The sequence below is a fragment of the Pecten maximus genome, chromosome 6, assembly GCF_902652985.1.
Source record: "Pecten maximus chromosome 6, xPecMax1.1, whole genome shotgun sequence".
In the NCBI taxonomy this organism is placed as follows: domain Eukaryota; kingdom Metazoa; phylum Mollusca; class Bivalvia; order Pectinida; family Pectinidae; genus Pecten; species Pecten maximus.
This window is the reverse complement of record NC_047020.1, coordinates 25,272,015-25,294,586: the sequence shown is the minus strand read 5'-3', so window position 1 is coordinate 25,294,586 and position 22,572 is coordinate 25,272,015. Positions and strand designations below refer to the sequence as shown.

Genomic DNA, 22,572 nt, shown 5'->3' with positions numbered 1-22,572 from the left:
CTGGTTAAGTATAAGTTAATGTACTACAGATATATTGAAATACGTCAGAAATGGAACATGATATATCAGTATCAATTCTTTCATATGAGAATGCGCAAATAATGGATAACAAATATCAAGATTTCACGCAAATTGTAATAAAAAACTCTAAATAAAAAATTGAAAATTGATACTGTCGTTTCATTTAGATAATGTATATCTTGCTGAAGACCTGGTTCATGACAGCAAGGATAATTTTTTTTCTTTTTTTTTTCTTTGTAATTTCAGCGTTTCACTGAATCTGTCTTACCGTCATTAAAAAATATTAATTTTCCTTTTCCCTTAGAAATTATCTTCTATTGCCCCAAAATCACTTTTAAAATACGCCACAGGACTTAAAATACATAAACTAATTTCAAGTAATAATGTATCTACTTACGTTCGCATTTGATGTAAGGATCACCCTGGAATCCCGTCACACATACACACCGATTATCTAAACATATGGCATGCTCCCCACACTTTCGTCCTGAACAGTACGCTGAGGTAGGCAAATGTCATGTTTTATCGTAAGGGTTATGTAATTTTCCACTTCATAGTTACAGACGACAGCATGAACAATAATACAAAATTGCTTCACATAGTATTTCATTAGATGTTGTAGGTAAATTTGTTGAAACTTGCAAAAATAGATAGAAATCATTTAAGAAATCTTATGATGATTTTTAACTATAAAATCATAAACAAACTACTAAAATAAACGTCCTTGTTGTAGAGAACTTCACCGTTAAATCATTATACAACTTTTAAAGTCACATGCGCGCTACTCATTGAATCTTCATGTCAATTACAAGTTGTTAAACAGGTACCACCGTAACAGGTATAATTTGTATACCAGAATTAGGTTGATATAACAATATGTAATTCTAAATGTAATCAGCTTTAGGCAAATATTATATGTACAATGTACATGACAACTGGCTTAGACTTAGGTTTTATTTTGATACGTACGGTATATATTATATGTACAATGTACATGACAACTGGCTTAGACTTAGGTTTTATTTTGATACGTACGGTATATATTATATGTACAATGTACACGACAACTGGCTTAGACTTAGGTTTTATTTTGATACGTACGGTATATATTATATGTACAATGTACACGACAACTGGCTTAGACTTAGGTTTTATTTTGATACATACGGTATATATTATATGTACAATGTACATGACAACTGGCTTAGACTTAGGTTTTATTTTGATACGTACGGTATATATTATATGTACAATGTACATGACAACTGGCTTAGACTTAGGTTTTATTTTGATACGTACGGTATATATTATATGTACAATGTACACGACAACTGGCTTAGACTTAGGTTTTATTTTGATACGTACGGTATATATTATATGTACAATGTACACGACAACTGGCTTAGACTTAGGTTTTATTTTGATACGTACGGTATATATTATATGTACAATGTACATGACAACTGGCTTAGACTTAGGTTTTATTTTGATACGTACGGTATATATTATATGTACAATGTACATGACAACTGGCTTAGACTTAGGTTTTATTTTGATACGTACGGTATATATTATATGTACAATGTACACGACAACTGGATTAGACTTAGGTTTTATTTTGATATGTACGGTATATATTATATGTACAATGTACACGACAACTGGATTAGACTTAGGTTTTATTTTGATACGTACGGTATATATTATATGTACAATGTACACGACAACTGGCTTAGACTTAGGTTTTATTTTGATACATACGGTATATATCATATGTACAATGTACACGACAACTGGCTTAGACTTACGGTAACAAGTATGGTACCCGTCCCCATAGTAGGAGGTTTTACAGATACAATTGTAGTTTATGCATTCTGCATTCTCACAGCATGGAATTCCATTGCACTCTCCTTCACCTGAAACATCAAACGTAAATTTAATCGTTACCCCATAGTTATTTATGTTGGTGAGATGCCTAACAATTTAGCGAATCTATGGCGAAAGACAGTCACTGTAGGTAAATGAAACGGTACAATTCATATTATAGAAGCAAATTCCTACTATAGACCACGCAATAGTAATTTTCTTATTGGTGATTATGACGATTCGTTTGGGATGATTTGTCAGATATTTTGAAATATATATTTAAGATTATAGTTGGTTTTTCCATTCCATGGAATACGAAGTCCTACCTTCACAGTTGATGTAGCCATCACCATGGTAACCCGGTAAACAGACACACTTCTCATCTTGGCAAATTGCATTAACCACGCACTTACTTTTCCCACAAAGTTCTAAAAAATGAAAAGTTAATGACTTGTAAATTACCTGTTCTTACTCGAAAACAATGCAATAACCTACACTAGCCATATGCATATAATTGTCTTAAGAAGTTGGAGAGAGGTCAAGGACTTTCATCATAGAGGTATGCTAGCAAAGGTAACACTAATCCAGTGTGTTGTGACGATATGGTGCTTTGCGGTGTTCTTCACTAATAAAGGGGGTGGATCAATTATAGTATATGTGTTATAAACGTGAACATTAAAATTAGGCATATACTGATATATACGATCGGATGGAAAATAAACGGAATTGTCTTGCGGAACTATCAAAACTAAAAGGATCAATCCTGACAGAACTAAAAGAAAAAATGCGATTAAATATAAAAGAGAAGCTATACTTAATTTATTTGAATCAACAACAAAAACCATTACAACATCTTTAATGGAGACATGATAGACATCAGACAGCATTTCCAATAAAAAATCCTTCGAAAAATCTACCATTGGTCCATGTTTAGCTTTCTCTTTTTAAAGGAAAGAAAACTTGTTATATACCCAATAAAAATTACATAAGTCCTCCCGAGGGAAATCCGTGAATAATGTTATTGTTGCGCAAAAAGGGACCCCTGCACATCGTCAATGTAGATTGGATATACGGATCAATGTTTGGTTTACGGAGAAATCTAGATTATGGTTATCACAATGTCTTGTTGGCGTTGTTTTACGCAACCGTTTTGTTACTGGCAGAGTGGGTGTGTTTCCTGTGGAAACAGTACTAGATTTGTACTATAGATTGTAGTAGTGTATGGAATTTTAAAGCGAGTTGATGTTAAAATCACCGTCCAATTTCCCTGAAAAAACTCATTCTTGAAAAACCTTTGTGAACTTCAGTCATCAAGAGACATCTAATTTTCAGTAGATGGCTGTAGCGCTGACCGATGAATTGGATAGCATACCTGTTCACATTTAGGATTTAAATGCAATGACTCTGCGCGTCGGTATCAACTTTTGAAATAAGAATGCCCAACTGCCTAGCGTTGATGTTTTTTTAATGAATTAAACAAATTTCTCTGCTTCAATTTGTTTCACTGAATCTTTTTGCGTGTGTTTTCCCCTGATGATAATTGCAATTTTCGAAATAAATTGATGCCAGCATTTCATGAACCAAACTTTTAAATACTAATCAATCAATTAAATAAAAGGAATGTCATTTGGACGAGAAACTATGTAGCTTTATGACATTCTTAATTAGCCTTGTAATTACCATGTACATTATTACATGTACAAATGTATCTTAAAAAGTGTGGCAATTTGACCGCATACATTTAACAGGTGTACTTACTTTCACAAATTTTTGTACCATCGCCTACATAACCATGGTTACATCGACATTGGTAGTTTACACACTCGGCGTATTCATCACACACTTTACCTCCACACACACCCATGGCTGTCATTGGAAAATAAAAATAAAGCTTTTAACTAATGCTAACCAACGCAAAAAACTGAATGCAAATAACTCATTCAAAACTTTTTTTTACAATCTAACTGCTTTGCCAGAAATATTCATTTTAGCCTAAGTATACACTGTATATGGATAATTGATAAATAAGTAAAATAGAATTCGACTAATGAAATAATGCTTTGTCTAGATCACATAACGTGATTGTTACACCAATTTGATAAACGTCACTGAAATAGTTTTGCGTTGTCCATCGTCATAGATCGATCATCGTCATAGAAAAGCTCTGTATGTCCAATTGGTTGCTAATCAATCGTAGAAAGGAATTTGATTTATACCGGGAAATGGTTGAAAATGTTAAGAAGGACAGAGTTTAGCATATGTAAATCTAAATATAATAATTAAACGCTTATATTTATCTGTCGCCCAGATTGCATTTAAAGTGACAATAAATAAGATATAACAAGCGTTTAAATGTTAAATTTGTAATTATTGGTTGATAATTGAAAAAACATAAGAAATAAAACGGAAATTTTTACGACTTTAGTCTTAATATATATTTATTTATTATCGAAATATTAAGTATTACAAATTTATCATGAATGATAATGGATTTATGGCGGTAAAATGATAAAACAATACATATAAGAAAATGCAGAAGGTGGCGTACAATGACGAAAACATCTTATGATACAATTTATTATATTTATATATCGTTATACAAACCGATTTATATAATATCTTTATAGCATTTTTAGGGTGAAGTATCATCAATCACAATTCTTTTTGAACAATGAGTACGTAATAGATATGTTTACACTTACGTTCACATTGAATATCGGGGTTGCCATGGAAACCGCTAATACAGGTGCATTTACCGCCAATACACATGGTATTGTCAGGGCATTCCTTAGTACCACAGAGTGCTGTTAAATAGAAAGATGAATTTTTAATAGGTCTAATACAGATATTTTTTTCTTTGAAGTCCCGAATGAAATATCCCATTTCCCTGCTCGATTGAGTCCGACGTGTTCGATGTTTGTTGAAATTCCTGATGATTCTATTGTCGCCACCCGAGTTCTCATTATGATATGACTATACCCGGCCTGAATTTACTCAATGTGTACTTTTCCAATGGTCTCCATGTAACTTTTTCTTACTGTTAATATTTTGCCCTCGTTTGATGAAATTTGAATTAAAATAACATTTCAGTCTGTTGATAGACGTCTATTCAATCATAGTTGACGCGGGAACAAACGCAACTTTAACATTGTACTGATTATGGAGATAGGTAGTATATCTAAATGATGCAACACACCTATTTCATATAACTACCTACCTCTGCATTGTCTATATCCGTCTCCAAGGTAACCCGCCTTACATACGCATTGGTAGTTTTTACATTCGGCGTAGGGTGCGCACGGTTTTCCATCACACGTACTCTCATCTGCATTGAATTCACACAGCATGACGAAACCCTTGTTCTATAGCTTGTGTCACAGATCAATAACTGGCAATACGTACTTCAGTATTTTCGAGCATTCTCTTAACATTCAATCCGAAGTTAATGATAAATGATATTCATTATGGATATGTTTGCTTCCTATTTGTTCCTCTGATTTCAATATTTAATTTGATTTCTATTTCTATTTCAAATCAATACATACGTTCACACTTGATATATGGGTTGCCATGGAAGCCATTCTGACAGACACATTCGTTATTTTCACAGTAGGCATATTGAGCACATCTTCGATCGTCACAAAATACTAAAATAAGGAAAAGACATGCAGGTTTACACTTATTTAAAGAACTTATATTTTTGGTCTTAAAAACCCACTTGAAAACATTTGAAGCTCAAGATTATTAGTCATAGATTACAACATTACTTTATATGTCGAATTACAGATAAAACTAACCATGGCATTTTTCATATCCATTTCCAGTATATCCGTCGTCACATACGCATTTGTAGTTGTAACAATGAGCATATTGGCAACATCTCTTCCCACCACAAGTACCGAGGGCTTTCAAAAGAAATATACATGTATTTACCTTTGAAATTGGAACTAAGTATATTTTTTTGATTGAAGGAAATGAAATATCAGCGTGTATTTATGTTTTTCTTAAATTATTAGATATCATAGTAGGCTTCGGATATGGAACTTTTTTTCCCTTGACAAATCGTATTTTCTTTAGGATTGCATCCAATCCATTCCTGTAGTATTGTATTATCTGACGACATTGATAAGAATGTATTGTCAAATTCTAGATATAATAACAGGAATATGGCCATATAATGATTAAAAAATTAAATAATGTATTTAATATCAAAGATGTATACCATAGACTTTGTGTTTGAAAATGTATTTCCTTACGTTCACACTTGATTGCTCCATCTCCATGTAAACCCGCATTACATCTACAGACGCCATTTTTACAGTAGGCATTCAGCTTACATAATTTCCCGTCACATAACTCTGTAAGAGAATATATCACAAATCATATAAGGTGTTTGAGTCCGGTTTTAAATGACGTAAAATAATTGTTCAACCCGTAACCATACAAGTAGCATTGTACAAACCTGTACCCCTACTAGTAGCATTGTACAACTCGTACTCATATTAGTTACATTGTATAAGCTCGTATTCATACTAGTAGCATTGTACAACTGTCATGTTTATAATCTGTGCTTACATACAACATGTATAAAAATGACGCAGTTGTGTTAGCAAATTTACACGAGTACTTACCTACACATTTGACGTAGCCGTTACCGGTGAAACCTTCCCTACAGTTGCAGTGGTAATTGACACAGACTGCGTCTTGAGTACATATCTTTCCGCCACATTCAGTCGTTGCTTTGAGTAAATAACGCACCGTATATCAATATGACGTGCATTGTATATTTAACACTTTCATCAATTCAACATATTGTATAAAAGACACACAAGATATCAGGATCAGTAAAAACACACTGAGAGTAAGATTGAGCAGGACAAAGATGAATTATATGGAGTAATGCAAATACTCGCAATAAGTTTTATATTATAAAAATGTATTGAAATGAAATTTTATTTAATTGATAACATTTTATTTTGATGTTTTGAGAAATCTAGACTTCCTCCACAGTATTGTTCATTGTCAGTGCTGTGCTATCTGATGTTCTATGCAGTGTTTACAAAATGGATAGCTTACGTTCACATTTAACATGTGGGTTTCCATGGTAGCCTTCTCTACATTTACAAACACCATTTTCACATTCAGCGTCATCAGCACACTTCTTTCCATTACAGAGAGCTTTTAAAACAACATTTTGTTGTAATTAGTAAAAACAGATATTTAAAACCACCATGGTATCAAATTTAATTTTCAAATGTTCCCACTATTTTTAAAAAAAAAGTCATTATTAAAATGACCATCATAGAGTGCTTTTTGGTTTTATTTCTATTATTTGATTTTTAAATACAGGTTTATATTCCAATAATGTGAAAAAATGTGACAGATAAAGCAACATTTGACTTACGATAACACCTGTTGTATCCGTTACCATAGTGACCGGCTTTACAGACACATTGATAGTTACGGCACTCCGCATTGACAGCACACCTCCTCGACCCACAGAAGTACACAGCTGAATATAGATATAGAGGAAACATAGAGACAACTAACATCAATGTCATTTGAAAAAGGATATCATTTTATTGTTTTTTTTTTAATTTCGTGCGTAAGTAATTGCAGTAATTTATGATTACACTGGTTGAAGTTTCGCTATATTGTTTTGTATAAGCTATATTGCTTTTTATCAGTTCTACTATTTTGTATCTATTGTGTGGTTTTGTATAAGTTATATTTGTGGTTCAACTATCTGTTTTTAATGTTGAAATGTCTACACTTTTAAAGCATCATATATATAGTTACTTTCAGACATCGTTACTGTCTTATGATTACACATGTAGAAATACGTTGCTTCTGGAAACGTTATGAATAGATAGTTGCTCATTTGAATTAATCAATTACTACCAAAATCTGACTTAATCTAACACCGAACTATCAACATATATGCAAATTATACAAGTTATAATTAATCCTTTCTCGAGCGTCTAAAATAAATACTAAGTAGTGACTGAAAAAAAAACATACGCTCGCATTTGATGTAGCCGTTCCCATGGTAACCATCCATACATTTACAAACATCGCCCTGACATCTTGCAAACTCGGCACATGGTTTGCCATCGCACAAAGCTGTAAAAAGGAATCATATTTAAACATGTACATTTCTTATCTATGTATTCTATCTGATAAAAGTTTGTAGCATAGAGACACGGCATACATTCAACTCAAATACCTACATTTACGATGTTTCCCAAAATAAATTAAAGGTAGAAGGATGTATTTTTCGTGGACATTTTGAGATGGACTATTATCTTTGTTATAATGTCTTCATTCAATGGGTCTAACACCACAACAATTTTTTTTTAAATGCCAACACATTGCATTGGTGTGTGAAGATTGATTTGTGACGACATTAGATAGATACGTACATTCACACTCCCTGTATCCATCCCCTACATATCCCTCCTTACAGATACAGTTGAAGTTGATACATTTGGCGTTAAGAACACATGTCTTGTTTCCACACTGTTTCAATGCTGTGGATATAAAAAAAGTAATTTTCCTATTACATTACATTTGAATAACTCGAATAACAAAAATTTCGCTTGAACAGTATTTATTGTTTAATGCCATGATAAACAATCGGAATTCACAATAATTTTTGTTTTTATTTTAAAACTGAAAATATCGTTATCAAATTATTAAAAAGAATTGGAACTAGTAATTAAAAGAAACTGATTAATCGAGTTGCAAAATTTCATATGTCAATATTAAACAAGGAAGAAAGCATTATAGAAAGTGTTAAAAGTAACAGACTCGTTTCTACGACACGACCTTTACATACGTTCACATTGGATGTAGCCGTTGCCATGGTAACCGTCTTGACAAATACACTTGTCTCGGAAACAATAAGAGTAGTCCACGCAGACTCGCCCATCACAAAGACCTAAACAGTATCACCTTATATTTATACACGACGTTGACAAATCTTTCGTTATTCATACTGTAAATAAGACATACATTAAGCAGGCCATTACAATTAGCAAAACATAATTTGGATATCGTCAACAAGAAGAAATTTCCGTAACTAAGATAAAGGACGTTTGATGAGACACTATTACTTCTGTGCTGAACAAAACTGATAAAAGATGCAAATATAACAATATTAAAAATATGTAACAACTGAATATACTATTTTAGTATATATTGTGGTTTTGTTTATAATGGACGCACGTTTACATCCAACATATCCGTCGCCATAGAAACCCGGTCGGCAATGACACTGGAAGTTGATACACACAGCGTTGGTGACACATGTTTTCCCGCCGCAAGAGAATTCAGCTGTAAAAACAACAATACTGGTAAAGATGTTAAAATAACACAAATAACTAGATAATTGATGTAAAATGATGTATAAAATTACTATTTTATAACATATAGAATAATCGTTATCAACAAAACCTCTGCATTACTGCTTTATCAGTGTAATCATGATATATCTTGTTTGCACAAATAATTTCTTTACTATTCCACTGAAAATATCTTACGTTCACACTTTATGTATCCGTCGCCATGGTAACCGTCCGTGCATTCGCATTTACCATTCTCACAGTAAGCGTTGTCTACACACTTTCTACCGTGACAAAGCTCTGCAAAACAATGATTTTATTCTCTTGAAAAGGTGGATAAATGATATTGAATCAGGAACAAATTCTATGGTGCTCCGCTTTATATTGTGTATATAACCTGTCAGTCATGTAAACGGTCATTTTTAGGAGGCAGTTTTACGATTTATCGGTGTTAATTATGTATGCATTTATATTTAACGTGAGCGCAGTTTTATGCAAATTTAGAAAAAAAAACCACTATACTCTTTCGGCTGTATAGCATATTTTGTTCTATTGATTGGTATCGTTCATTTCAAGTTGACATGTTGTTCACAAATGAAGCTTGGGTTAAATCATACTTACCGATACAGTCGGCGTACCCGTCGCCATAAAACCCAGCTTTACAAACACAGTGATAATTTACACATTCCGCATTTTGGCAGCACACTTTGTTGTCACAAACGCCTAGCCCTGTTAGAATTTGGGTGATCATAGTGAATATGTTTCATGTTTAATGGCTTAGGGGCACATGTTTTCTGTAAATAATATGAATCATAAAAACTTCGATACTTTTTGTACTAATTGTAAGGTAATTCAAGTCACCTCGTCTTCTATTCATATATTTATGCAGATAATCATAATTCAAGTACAGCTAATCTTCGATATGAAAAGACAAAAACAGACAAGGGAAAATATTGAACCCAACAATATTTTATCATTCAGTCTAAGGTGTTTATGTGTGTGACAAATATCCGTTAAAAATATTCATATAGATTCGACACAACGTAATTATTCATCCAGTTTTATCATAAGTTATGTACTCACTATCGCATTGGTGATATCCGTTGCCATGGTATCCTTCCTTACATTTACACTCATCGTTCCGACAAATAGCATTGTCAACACAACGCTTACCATCACATAGTTCTAAGTTATCAATCAAGATATGTAGATGTGACAAATGAAATGAACAAGTACATTACATGTATATGTGACTGTTCAGGTTGTTGCCTGTTCATCATTTAAATACTCCTTTCTTGATCTATTCAATGTGATTATTGCTTTCAAGAAACTCTTTATAGATACAGCTAGATCGATTTGCAAAAGTTCATGTGACATTCATAACGCCAGGGTTTCGTTATATTAGCTGTGAATTATGTAAACAACAATGCATACGTGTGTATTTGAACCAAATCCACAGAGCCTTTATTTCCGAATATTTATATATATAATTATATTTAGGAGTTACAATTTTATATTGGCCTAGGTTATTTTTTACAAATCTCGTTTGTCCAGACCGACCAAAGTAAGTGTAATTGGATGCTGACAACAGTTTTGCAAATTGTGTGGAATATGCCGTTAATGATCGCTTTAGATATTACTTCATATTACAACATACATTTACTAAGCATTACGAAAATTAAAAAATCTGGCGTGGTTTATACATATAGAATAATCTTATAGTACATTAAATGAGTAAGTCTATGTCACGTTTAGCTGGCAGGTGACCAATAAAGGATATATCATATTCACCAAATGAATCTATTGACATATTTGCTGTGTCAAGCAACATATCAAAAGACTGACATTGAAAAGGTTACTGAATGATCGATGGAATTTTTGTTAAATGTATGTGTACAAGATTTCGTACCCTTACAGTGAGCGTAACCATCCCCGTAATACCCCTTTTTGCAGACACACTGGAAATTGAGGCATTCTGCACCACCTGCGCATTGTTTGGTGCCGCACACGGATAAAGCTTCATAAATGAAAGAAACAAAACATGAAGTCAAAATGAAAAAGTCTTTTGCTGTAACTTTGAAATCTGGTATATTTTTATCAAAGCAGATATATGGGCAAACGATTATGTAAAATAAGATAAGGCAGAATTTTACTACATATAAAGATAATCTAAATTGATTATTAATAATTGTTTTTTTTTGATCACTGCATAATTCATGTGTTACTTACGCTCGCATTTATAACATCCGTTTCCATGGAAACCGAGGTCGCAGAGGCATTTCCTATCTTGACACGAAGCATTCATAGTGCACCGCTTTCCTTCACATAGTGCTGAATTAAAGACACCGCCATGAACATATATACATGTTTCAATGAATGACAAATTATATACCACGTTTTCGATTCTCAAGGTCAAATAATAACTTAAAGTGGATACGACAATTCAACAATATATTTACACATATTAAGATATTGACAAACTTACTAGTTAAAAGTTAAGCAAATTATGACCTTATTTTAGTTATTATTAATTAAAGGTTATATCGTAAACTATAAATTTTGAAAGTATTTCCACGTGGTATTGATTGTTTCGTAACAAATACATACTAACACATGATGGATGTTTGTGTTCATCAGTTACAGTATGATACCTGTTATCACCAGTGTCATTATATAGGATTAGCCTGTGAAAGTTTTCTAGATAAAAAAAAACCTCATTTCCAATTAATCTCCTGAGTCGAGTAATGCTGGCGACCTTTACATGCTCCTGTGGTACTCCTCTCGTGCCATTACATGGTATGAATCTCGCGAACTGCCAGATTTTAAATATTTTTATGTCGATCTATAGGGTTAATGATTAATTTCTCAAACTACTTTTCATTTCTGAATTCTGAAAGTAAATTTTTAAGACATATTCCCAACCATTGACTGAAAAGATGCATGAATCCATTTTTTCCTATTTCGTGAATGCAGATTTACCATGAAATTGACACCTTTTAAACCGTAGCTATAATTTATGCATTGTGGTGCAAAACATATATTAAATGAAAAAGTGACAAACATTTTAACCCTGGAAGCTCCAAGTGGAAAATTACGAGGTTAATAGAAGAAAAACAACGAACAAAAAAACCTCTACATTAAGCGATATTTAATACTAACAAAAACTTACGTGAACAGAGTTTGTACCCGTCTCCTGTATAGCCGTTCTTACATATACAGTTGTAATTGATACAGATAGTGTTGGCACAGCATGTCTTTCCACCACAAACACCTAAAACTATAAACCGACAACATGTTTTTGTTGAAACATCAATTGCACTTATGATAACCTATTACACAGAAAATACAATATAAAACAACAAACAAAAACGTCGGTTATTATATATCATGTACTCTTATCATCAAAATTTTACGGATAATAACTTTTTGGCTCTACGATTGAAAAAAACAACAACAAACCTTCACATTTTGAGTAACCGTTTCCATGATATCCGACATCACAGGAACATCTCCCATGTATACATGTGGCGTAGAGGGCACATTTCCTTCCATTACACAGGGCTGGTAGGCGGACAGATACAACATAAATAAAGAGTTAATTATCATTTCATGTAGTAGTACAGTAAATCGTGTTCATAACGAATCCCACTGGACCAGAGAAAATCGTTCGTTATATACACCTGTACACTGTATCCTATGTAATGGTATATCAAAAACGTTAATGGAACAGTTCAAGCATTGTAACAAAGGAAAGAAGAACATCTCTCTTCCTTTATGATCGAGATAAATCCGTGTTAGCCATGTTGTCTTTAAACTTCTGTTGCTTATGCTTTTCAATTTAAGTCACAATATTGTGATGGCAAAATATTTCAAAACAATTAGAAAAACAGTTTTTGAATACGTTTGATAATAAATCACATTTCTAATCTTAAGTTTCATCAACTTAAACCAACTATCAATAAGTAAATTTGAATAAGAATATTGTCATTAGGTACTTACTTTCGCAGTCATTCACACCGTCCCCAAAGTAACCATCGTTACACACGCAGTGAGGCTGACCATGTAACAGTCCACAGGTCGCGTGTTGGTGACACTTTAGCGGGTTGGGAGCTTGCTGAAGGAACGGTTTCCCGTTTAACTGGACACACGCCGATATATTTCGGCAGTCAGCGCTTGTTATCTTCTTATTCAACTGAAATCAAGTAAAGTCGTTGTTGTAAAGATTTGTGATGATAACCAGGAAAACATATCGTCTTATTCAACTGAAATCAGATGAAGTCCTTGTTGTAATGTTTTGTGATGACAGCCAGGAATGCATAACTCGATATAGAGCTAAAGTGTTTATTACGGTTATTGAGCATACAGGTATGACAAAAATGTTTAATATGAACATGTCCCAGTTGTTAGTTAAAATAAGGAAAATCCCTAACTTAGAATTATCAAGAAGAAAGCAATATAACTGAAGTTTTAGGAGAAATAATCGTAACTTAAGGAAACTGTCTTTAAATCGAAATTCTTTTTTAATTTTAGGAATGTGGATGAAACCTGGGCCACTGCTGTTATGAAACACTTTCATTATGAACATCTTTATTTCGAATAATGAAGTCGTTTTAGTATCACTGACACATCAATGACTTTTAACATTAAAATCTGGAACAAATTATACGTTTATCAACTTAGATTATTCGATCTGATGTAGGCTTGTTATCAATTATTTTTGTAGCACCTCCATGCATACTATCATTTTCCTTACTGCATATCCTTCTCAACAATAATATTGTATGCATTTTAAATAACAGTTTCTCGGAGGATCTAATGCTAAACGCTAGACCAAACTTCTAAGAATACACTGTACTATTTTTTTCATTGAGCTCTTGCCAACAGTAAAATTATAAATGTTTATATACGAAGATATTGTTAAGTTAATCTTTCTTTGACCAACGCTACTCACAGGTAGATATCCAAGCGGAGAAGAGCAGCCACACTCAGACGTAGGGACACAGTCGACTCCGCTGAGGACGAAACCTTCCTTACATCTGCATCCCTCTGTCGGAGGAACATGACATGTGGCCAAATCTGGGTTCTGGTCAACACAGGTCGCTGGACATCCACTGACCGAGTAGCTGTATACCATGTTGGGGGGACAGGTCATGCCTGGTAAAACCAGTAGTGACAATATCAGATTCAGTCTGATTTTTTGAAAATTGGCATTATGAAGATGGGACGAAACGAGCAATTTATAAAAGATGTGGAGATGATTGACATAAATATTCAGTTATAACAGGGAATGATTTTGTGATATGATATTTTATCTTGAAAATCTAAATATTTCTGATGTGCTAGGTATATTATCATATGTAAGAAAAAATTGTATTGATATTCTGTATTTGTGATAACCAATGGCATCAAATCACTATGTGTACACGATATACATGTATACACGATAACAGGGACTTTTATCCCTGATGATATATACACGATGTGCATCCTATGTGTGCACGATATGTACACGATGCGTACACCATATATACACGACATGTCCACGATATGAACATGATGTGTACAGGATGTGTACAGGATGTGTACAGCATATATACACGATATATACATGATTTGTACAGGATGTCATCATATATACATGATATACGAGTGATATTCCTGATGTTGTGCGATCCCACAACTATAATTCTTGTAGCTCGTATATATAAAATTGTCAGAGTCAACTTTGAATGTTATTTTGACATGGTAAGTTTCTTAATAATGATTGACATGGGATGATAATAACTTCTATCAAATTAACAGCACATACCACATAATTCAGGTTTCCTCCACACGCTGGAAATTCCGCGGGACTCGCATTCCGTGGCCATTCCTTCCAGTATGTTGCATACGACTTCTTTGATCCGGGTTTCGTCAGTGTAGAAAGAGCAGACATCATACTTACAAGACTCGTACATTTCCTGTGCAACTACAGGGTAATACGCTAAACAAACATGGAACGGGCTCAGGTGAGCAAGCTTTTGGTTCAGATAGCCGCAGTACCGATTTTCGTCCACCTTCGTCTTCATATCGGCAGGGCAAACGTCATGGTCAACTTCCTCTGTCTTACAACTGCATGTCAAAGTAAGTTGTTTTTAATTCATTGTATTTTAGGTAATGTGATTAGTGTGAAATTTTGCGTCACATAATTATGAAAAGATACTGATGTATAAAAATAATTTTTAATCAAGATAGCTTTGAAAACATCATGAACTCAACAAGAACAAGATATTGTGTGCAAATGAATTAAACAGCTAAGTCATATACACGTATCATAGAAAAATAACAACTGGCATGGATTAGATCAAATTCCATATGATGAACAAATTTCATCAAACTTATTATTCCTGATTACCGAAACTGTTTTATCTGAAACATATCAATGTGTTTGAGTTTCATTTCGGTTACCTTTCTGATGGTTTATCAGAATCGTCCTTGACTTGGTAACTCTGTCCTATCAGTTGATATTTATTGGGCTCAGCGGAGACGTCCTCGCCCGAACTTGTCTTGTAGTCGTCTTTGATTCCATTACAGTCCCCACACAGACCAGCTACCTTCGGTCCAAATCTCCTAGGGATTTGAATGTAAACTTGTGATCTACCGTCCCAGCCGACAGTGAGACCACACTTAGATGTGAGGCGGACATATTTACCGGCGTTGTAGATACGTATGTTTCCGGATTCTAAGGAAATTGGCAAGTATTTTTTTATGCCATCAATCTGCAAAACAGAAACACCATGCGATTAGTGACATTGATTTTCATCAAAAATGTCTTGTATATATTTAAGTGGGTGTTTTTCTCAACAGTGTGTAACAGGGTGAAAATGCATTATCTCCAATCCAGAACAACGAAAATAGGAGACATCAAAAGAAAAAGCTTTTATATGAACGGACTGTCAAGTGTAATCAAATAAATGCTTAAACAACAACATAACGACTCTGAAGTTAGATATTTCTTTCAATACATATTTCTGGTTGTATGTTGAATATTTGTTAATGCTTCATGAGAACCAGCGTAATTTAAGTCTGTTGCCGGTGCAAACTATACATCTAATATCCAAAACTCACGTAAACAACTTTGTTGAAGTGCAGTCTGATTTTGAAGCCATGTATTGTTACGTCTACTAATCTTGCGAACGAGACTTTTGCATTTTTCCCTCGACGTTCATTCTTCACCTCAACATTGAAATGGCATAGATCATTGGCGTCCTTGACCTTTACAAGTGTGTATTTACATATGCCCTGGAAGTGAATCATCTGTTTATCGAAGGTCCGGAAATGAGGATCACCAGAAACGGTACACGTACAGGACGCTGTAAGATATTGAAAACAAAACAAAACTGTTAGTTGCAGAAAAGGACAATTTGTTCGCAAAACATGCAACACCAAGGGAAGCTATCAAAGACGTTTGTGTCAATTCTAACGAATAATTAATAAATCACATTATTGTATTCTCAATGTAACAAAACAGTACATGTGTCGAACTTAGAGATAATTCGATCACCATCTCAGCATCCCACACTTAGATTACCGTACATCCGACAAATCCATTACAACTATTTAAATGTATGCATGTTCCACTTGTAATAAACGTAAACTAAAATATTATTAAGCATTTTAACCTATCCAGGGCTTGATCCTTTATTACATATTTTGCAATATTTTGAAATATATGCTATGTTTATTGAAAATATAACCGTCTTTTTGTATCTATTTTTGGCGCATTGTGTTCCTCATTAGGCTGTTAGCATTGTTCCTGCCAGTGTAACGACATATTGTATAACGGTTTAAATAAGTCACATCAATCAGATAAAGAATTTCAAGCATTTAAATTGTATAGACCATCTTATATGGAAAATAAGATTTTAGATTATCTCGATTGATAATAATAATAAATAAGCAAGAGATAGACACGTGTCTTACCTTCACACACTTTATTTGGGTTACCAACGTATCCTTTTCTACACATACACTTCCCCGCCACACATTCAGCGTTTTTACCACAGCCGTATCCGCAGGCTGAATAGAAAATGAATCCTGTTCATAATGAAGTATGATAATATGTAATTATAGAATCATAGATAAGTAATGTAAATGGTTGTTTTCGAGGTTTGCTTTTAAACCTGAACCCTAATTTTCGTTTCTTTTGATAGAAGCAGAAAATGACCTCAAATATTCTTAAAACTATAGAAATTATTGTCAGTTTCACAATTGCTGCGTAAACATCTATAAAGCATCACTTCCGTTTTGTAAAAACAAGAAAAAATACATTGAAACCACTTTATCAAAACAGAACGATTAGTACATTATCTTATTCATTGACAGACTTCATTTCTTGAATTCCACGATTGTGATTCCTACTATCATTTTTAACGCAGCGTAATATTACTTATTCGGCCTATACCCATTACTTAATCTGTATCCAAAAGTACAACTCCCCTCTGTGTGCTTTTGTGCAATCTCTGAGATCAACAATATGCAATTTTAAAAGCGATAACAAATCTACCTTTCACTTTATACGGGCATTTGGATACCTTACCGCCAGTCTGTAGTGTGAAGCACACCTGGAAACGTGCCCTACAACCGTCTTTAACCCAAACGACCCGTCCTCTGGGATAAAAGCCAAATGACTTGCGATACAAACAAGCCGATCTTGATTCCCTTCTCGCTACCACTGCTGATATTATGTCCCCTGGTGCATTGTCTATCCGGCAGGTGGCGGGCTTGTATGACCAGCTACTACACGCCACCTCTTTACACACTGTGTTAGTGGCTTGGAAAGAAAAATGATAAGTTATTATGAAGCGTTGCAATGTTTTTATCTTATAAAAACAATTTGTCCCAGTTACTTATAATATTATGTAATGAAGTTAAAATGAATGCCCTGTAATGTATATGTACCGTTGTCTGTCTGTATCGATCATCAGGCACTATCAGAATACAGACTATATAACCGATAAGTAATGGAAACGTTTATAAAGATACGTACTTTTATAGCCAAATGTTTTTCTTTGATACTTAAATATACTGATGTCATTACATATGGCATAATAATTATGCACAAATATTACTTGGGGACGAAACTGGACATGTTTATATCATGTACAAAATTACGAAATGTTATATATGTTGCTTTTTGAACAGGATAGTTTATGGTAATAACCAGATACAAAATGAATTTATGAATGTTAGGAGATATAACTATATTTTTTAAAAACAAAACATCATGGGATACAAACTTATTCATGTTTTCTGTTTATGAAAATTTCGTCCTATACGTTTTCAATAACATATCAAACAGACCATATTATGCTAACTACATACGAGTGGGCATACAATGTAGTGGTGATAACAGTGTCAATAGTATCAACATCCAGTTAAAACTCACATGTCGCCGAGGTGTATCCAATCAAGGCGGAAAATAGAGACACCAACAGAAAGATGTCCATGACTGCCTCTATCGAAAGGTTACTGATGATGTGAGATATGCACTGATTTCATGAGAACTATTTAATCCGAAAGTCCATCCCACTGATTTACGTGTGCAAACACCTGGTTACACCTGTGTCTGCCTAGTCATGTCAGAGAGGATTACACCGGTATTATAGCGGTTAACTCCACTCAGAAACTTCTTACCGTCGTATATGTTGATTTTATTTCATATATCTAATATTCAATAAACAGTGTTATTATATCAAAGTTGCATAAGTAACAAATACCGTTGGTAGCAAGCATGAATAATGTTTTCAAGCATTAAATAAAGGCAGATCATTCAGTATATGGATGTCTGCACAAAAAATCAACGGCGAATATCACCATTCTAATAGAAATGCTCAATATAAATATCAATATTGAATTTGAACACCTGCATCAAGCATTTCATCTCGAAATAATGAGGAAAATGTATTAATCTAAGTTCATAAGAGATATCTTTAAACTTTTACTACAAACATCTGTTTCCAAGGAATGAAGATTTCTTTTATAATCGAAAATTAAAAGACTGAAATAGTTTCATATATACTTAAACACAGAACATCCAAAGCTTTTTTTTTCATAAAAGCATATGAAGCTAAAGATACGCTCGGACTTCATCAATTACAAGGTCTTCTGTTTTTGTGTTTTGTTGTTGCTTTATTTTGTTTACTTCTTTAATGGAATGTAGGTGCGATTATAGGTCTAAACCAACATTTTTGTGAAAAGTGACCCGATCTAGGACTTCACAGGTAGAATGCACGTTTCCAGGATAAGTAAACATTAAATTCACTATATATGTTTTGCATTGTTGTTATAGTGTTACAGAGGCCACAGAGCACTACATACGTGATGAATATGTCACTAACAGTAATCTTACAATAGACAGTCTATAATAATGGGTGACATATGGGGGATTCAGACAAAGCCAGGCGTAAATAAGATGTACTTTCACAAGTGTATAATATTCCAACAAAGTATTGATAGTCGTGTAAAATCAAGTCATGTGTGAAAATGCATTAAGTACATATGTGAGAACATATTGATTATAGAATAGAAGAAAACACAGACCATCAGAAAGGTTTTTATTATGTAAGAAACATATAGGAGAATAAAATACAATAGCTTACTGTATTGTGATAAACAGTTATTAAGTTTATTTGATTTCTGGGTATATAGACAATACATGACTAGGTGCTTAAAGTATTGAGATATACATTAATAAAGTTAATTTTATCTCAAATTATATAGATAATATATGACTATGTGTTACACCAATGGTTAAAGTTCCTGGATGGTGACATCATGCTGGTAAGAAATAAGCCATAAAGAAATATCTTAAACGTTTTTAGGTATCTCATATAATTCTGATTAATGAACAAAACGTTTGTTTGCGCTGCGAATATTGTCCCCTTACAAGATACTGTTATTATTTTTAATGTATGTACGGACATGTTTATATAAAGTAATTCCACAAAGAGAACAAGTAAAATCGTTTATATGCTTGTCTACATTTGACGGGACACCCGAATCTCTAAAGTAATATTACAACGAAATGTCGTTTTATGTGCTATTATATAATTATATAACAGTACATCATAAACTATTATGTAGCTTTAACACATACGATGGAAAATGCCTAATATGTTCAAACGTGCCATATTAAAAATGTAAATTCATAAATAACGATTCCAATCGTCCGGATAATCCCATTATCGAGTCTTGACATTTATTGACTGAAATCGTTTAAGTTTGATTGGGGAAGTTATGCAAGTATTAATGTAGTGAACAAAACTAACCCCGCAAACGTCTGGAATATTTCTAGCAGAATATTTTTACCTTCGTATTGAGGATTAATACATTTATGTTTTTCAGACTAGTGTAGCTAGTTTACAATAAATTCAGCATTAACTGATCACCAACTGATATTAGTTTAAATAGTTCATATCAGTCCGGTAGTCTACACGACGTTCGGTGTATTTGAAGGCTATACGGTTCAGACAGAGTGCCCAGTGTTATCGGCTCCCCATCAGAGCTTTAGTTTGGATCGCTGGTCACGATTGTTATAAAACAAAAACATAACGGTATTGACGAGTTAATGTGGAATTCTTGTCTTAAGATAGACACCGGGTGTCTGTTGGAAGTCATGTTAAAGTAAATCACATATCTCTTGTGGAATATAAACATGGAACCTACCAAGTGTTTATATGTAAGTAATATAATTTCTAGACATATACAAGTATCATATAAATAAGTTAAACTTGATTATAGCATCTGGCAGAAATGATATTTTAACCATTTTATTATAGCCTTTAGGCCTGCATAGATGAGATTCAACGATCTCTCTGCTTAAAAATATCGTTAATCATTAAACATTTAATATTATCAACATTACATATAAAGAAAGTATCATCTTGAAAGTATCACCTTGATATATACATACTGATGACAATAGATAATGTTGGTTTTTAGGCTGATGTAATCTCCCAGAGAAATAATAAATACAGGCGTATATATTGAACTTTACACGTTATCAATGGGATCTGGAAACACCAAGTAAGTACCATACAGAATAACGGTAACAGCTATAGGTATGTCTTGTTAGAGCTTTAGATCTAGGTTAGGATATAGTTTAACATTATGATTTGGATTCCTGCGTTCTTTATATACAGGTGATACATACAGTTAAATGTACACTGTATCACGTAATATAAGATGAATATAAATATTGTATTAATTGATATAGATTCTATTTATATAATTTTGTAACTACAACTACATATCAATGTATAAAACTATTATATATATCTACTCATACTAATACAAGTTAGTGGTACCAATAAATGATTAGTAATTCCAATGCAGGTTTAGTGATTCCAGTAAAGTATTTATGCTACCAATATATATGTACTTCCGATAAAGGCTTTTAAATTCAAATATTAACCGTACTTTCAATAAAGGAATTGCTTTACAAGTATAGGACTCTTATTACTAATACTTGATTGGCAATTTACGACTTCTGAAATGAAAAACTTATGTATAATATATCTCATCAACATCTCGACCGGTAAAGTACATTCATACGCAGTGTTATTGTAAGGCACAACAGGTTTTTACCTTTTTTGAAATAAAATAATATTTTGTTCAAGATCTTTCATTATTTCATGTCATTGATCTTTGTTTCCTGTAGATCAACAAAGGGACCGAGGGGAGGAGAGAAGAAGAAAAAGGAAGTTGCAGAGTTACAGCTGATTATAAAACAACTCGGCTTTTGGACAGAGCTTGAGATACTCTATTACCAGATATGCGACAGGGTAGAGGAGGTTAGTATGCCTGGTGGCATAAATATGAATAATTATATAAAACAAAACAGACAATGCATATGAAACAATACTTAATGATTTTTTTGAATTTACACCAATATTGATGGTTTGCCGTTGTATTATTTGAATGTTCTGCCTTTTTATTTTATGCTTGGAATATTAGCAAATAAATAAATAATAAATAAATAAAAGAATGAGTGATCGAACTCATGACCTTTACTCAGATATACATGTATTATTCCGGAACGAAAGAAGCATACACTGCATTGGTCAGAGAAAGGGAGAAACTCAGCCAAACGCTTCGTTACTTGCTTTATAAATAGGTAATAACAATCCATATTGATAAAATATCCCGAAAATGGAACTTGAATGCTCTTGAAGTGCATTTCCTAAAGTATCAATTGATTTCATTTCGAAAGAGGAGAGAAACAAATGGTCGAAAATGTAACGTTAACTGCTTGCATACTAATGCTTGACCAGGTGCCAGCCGCTGAACAATACAAATAAGA

At 33.3% G+C, this 22,572-nt stretch overlaps 1 protein-coding gene across 1 annotated transcript in view; it reads right to left on the bottom strand.

Annotated features, from left to right (window-relative positions):
- Positions 1 to 18,718, bottom strand: part of LOC117330112 (zonadhesin-like) — a 99,141-nt gene extending 80,423 nt beyond the window's left edge. Inside the window, exons 1-27 of the mRNA XM_033888330.1 lie at positions 18,658 to 18,718; positions 17,809 to 18,042; positions 17,193 to 17,288; positions 16,338 to 16,582; positions 15,678 to 15,988; positions 15,040 to 15,341; positions 14,182 to 14,384; positions 13,230 to 13,422; positions 12,400 to 12,507; positions 9,852 to 9,959; positions 9,429 to 9,530; positions 9,115 to 9,222; positions 8,726 to 8,827; positions 8,310 to 8,417; positions 7,909 to 8,010; positions 7,292 to 7,399; positions 6,964 to 7,065; positions 6,519 to 6,626; positions 6,144 to 6,245; positions 5,685 to 5,792; positions 5,433 to 5,534; positions 5,105 to 5,212; positions 4,590 to 4,691; positions 3,646 to 3,753; positions 2,214 to 2,315; positions 1,830 to 1,937; positions 419 to 520 (exon numbers count right to left, since the gene is read on the bottom strand). Coding sequence (XP_033744221.1) covers positions 419 to 520; positions 1,830 to 1,937; positions 2,214 to 2,315; positions 3,646 to 3,753; positions 4,590 to 4,691; positions 5,105 to 5,212; positions 5,433 to 5,534; positions 5,685 to 5,792; positions 6,144 to 6,245; positions 6,519 to 6,626; positions 6,964 to 7,065; positions 7,292 to 7,399; positions 7,909 to 8,010; positions 8,310 to 8,417; positions 8,726 to 8,827; positions 9,115 to 9,222; positions 9,429 to 9,530; positions 9,852 to 9,959; positions 12,400 to 12,507; positions 13,230 to 13,422; positions 14,182 to 14,384; positions 15,040 to 15,341; positions 15,678 to 15,988; positions 16,338 to 16,582; positions 17,193 to 17,288; positions 17,809 to 18,042; positions 18,658 to 18,718 — 3,643 coding nt within the window. The remainder of the gene's footprint in view (positions 1 to 418; positions 521 to 1,829; positions 1,938 to 2,213; positions 2,316 to 3,645; positions 3,754 to 4,589; positions 4,692 to 5,104; positions 5,213 to 5,432; positions 5,535 to 5,684; positions 5,793 to 6,143; positions 6,246 to 6,518; positions 6,627 to 6,963; positions 7,066 to 7,291; positions 7,400 to 7,908; positions 8,011 to 8,309; positions 8,418 to 8,725; positions 8,828 to 9,114; positions 9,223 to 9,428; positions 9,531 to 9,851; positions 9,960 to 12,399; positions 12,508 to 13,229; positions 13,423 to 14,181; positions 14,385 to 15,039; positions 15,342 to 15,677; positions 15,989 to 16,337; positions 16,583 to 17,192; positions 17,289 to 17,808; positions 18,043 to 18,657) is intronic.
- Between the last annotated feature and the right edge of the window lie 3,854 nt (positions 18,719 to 22,572).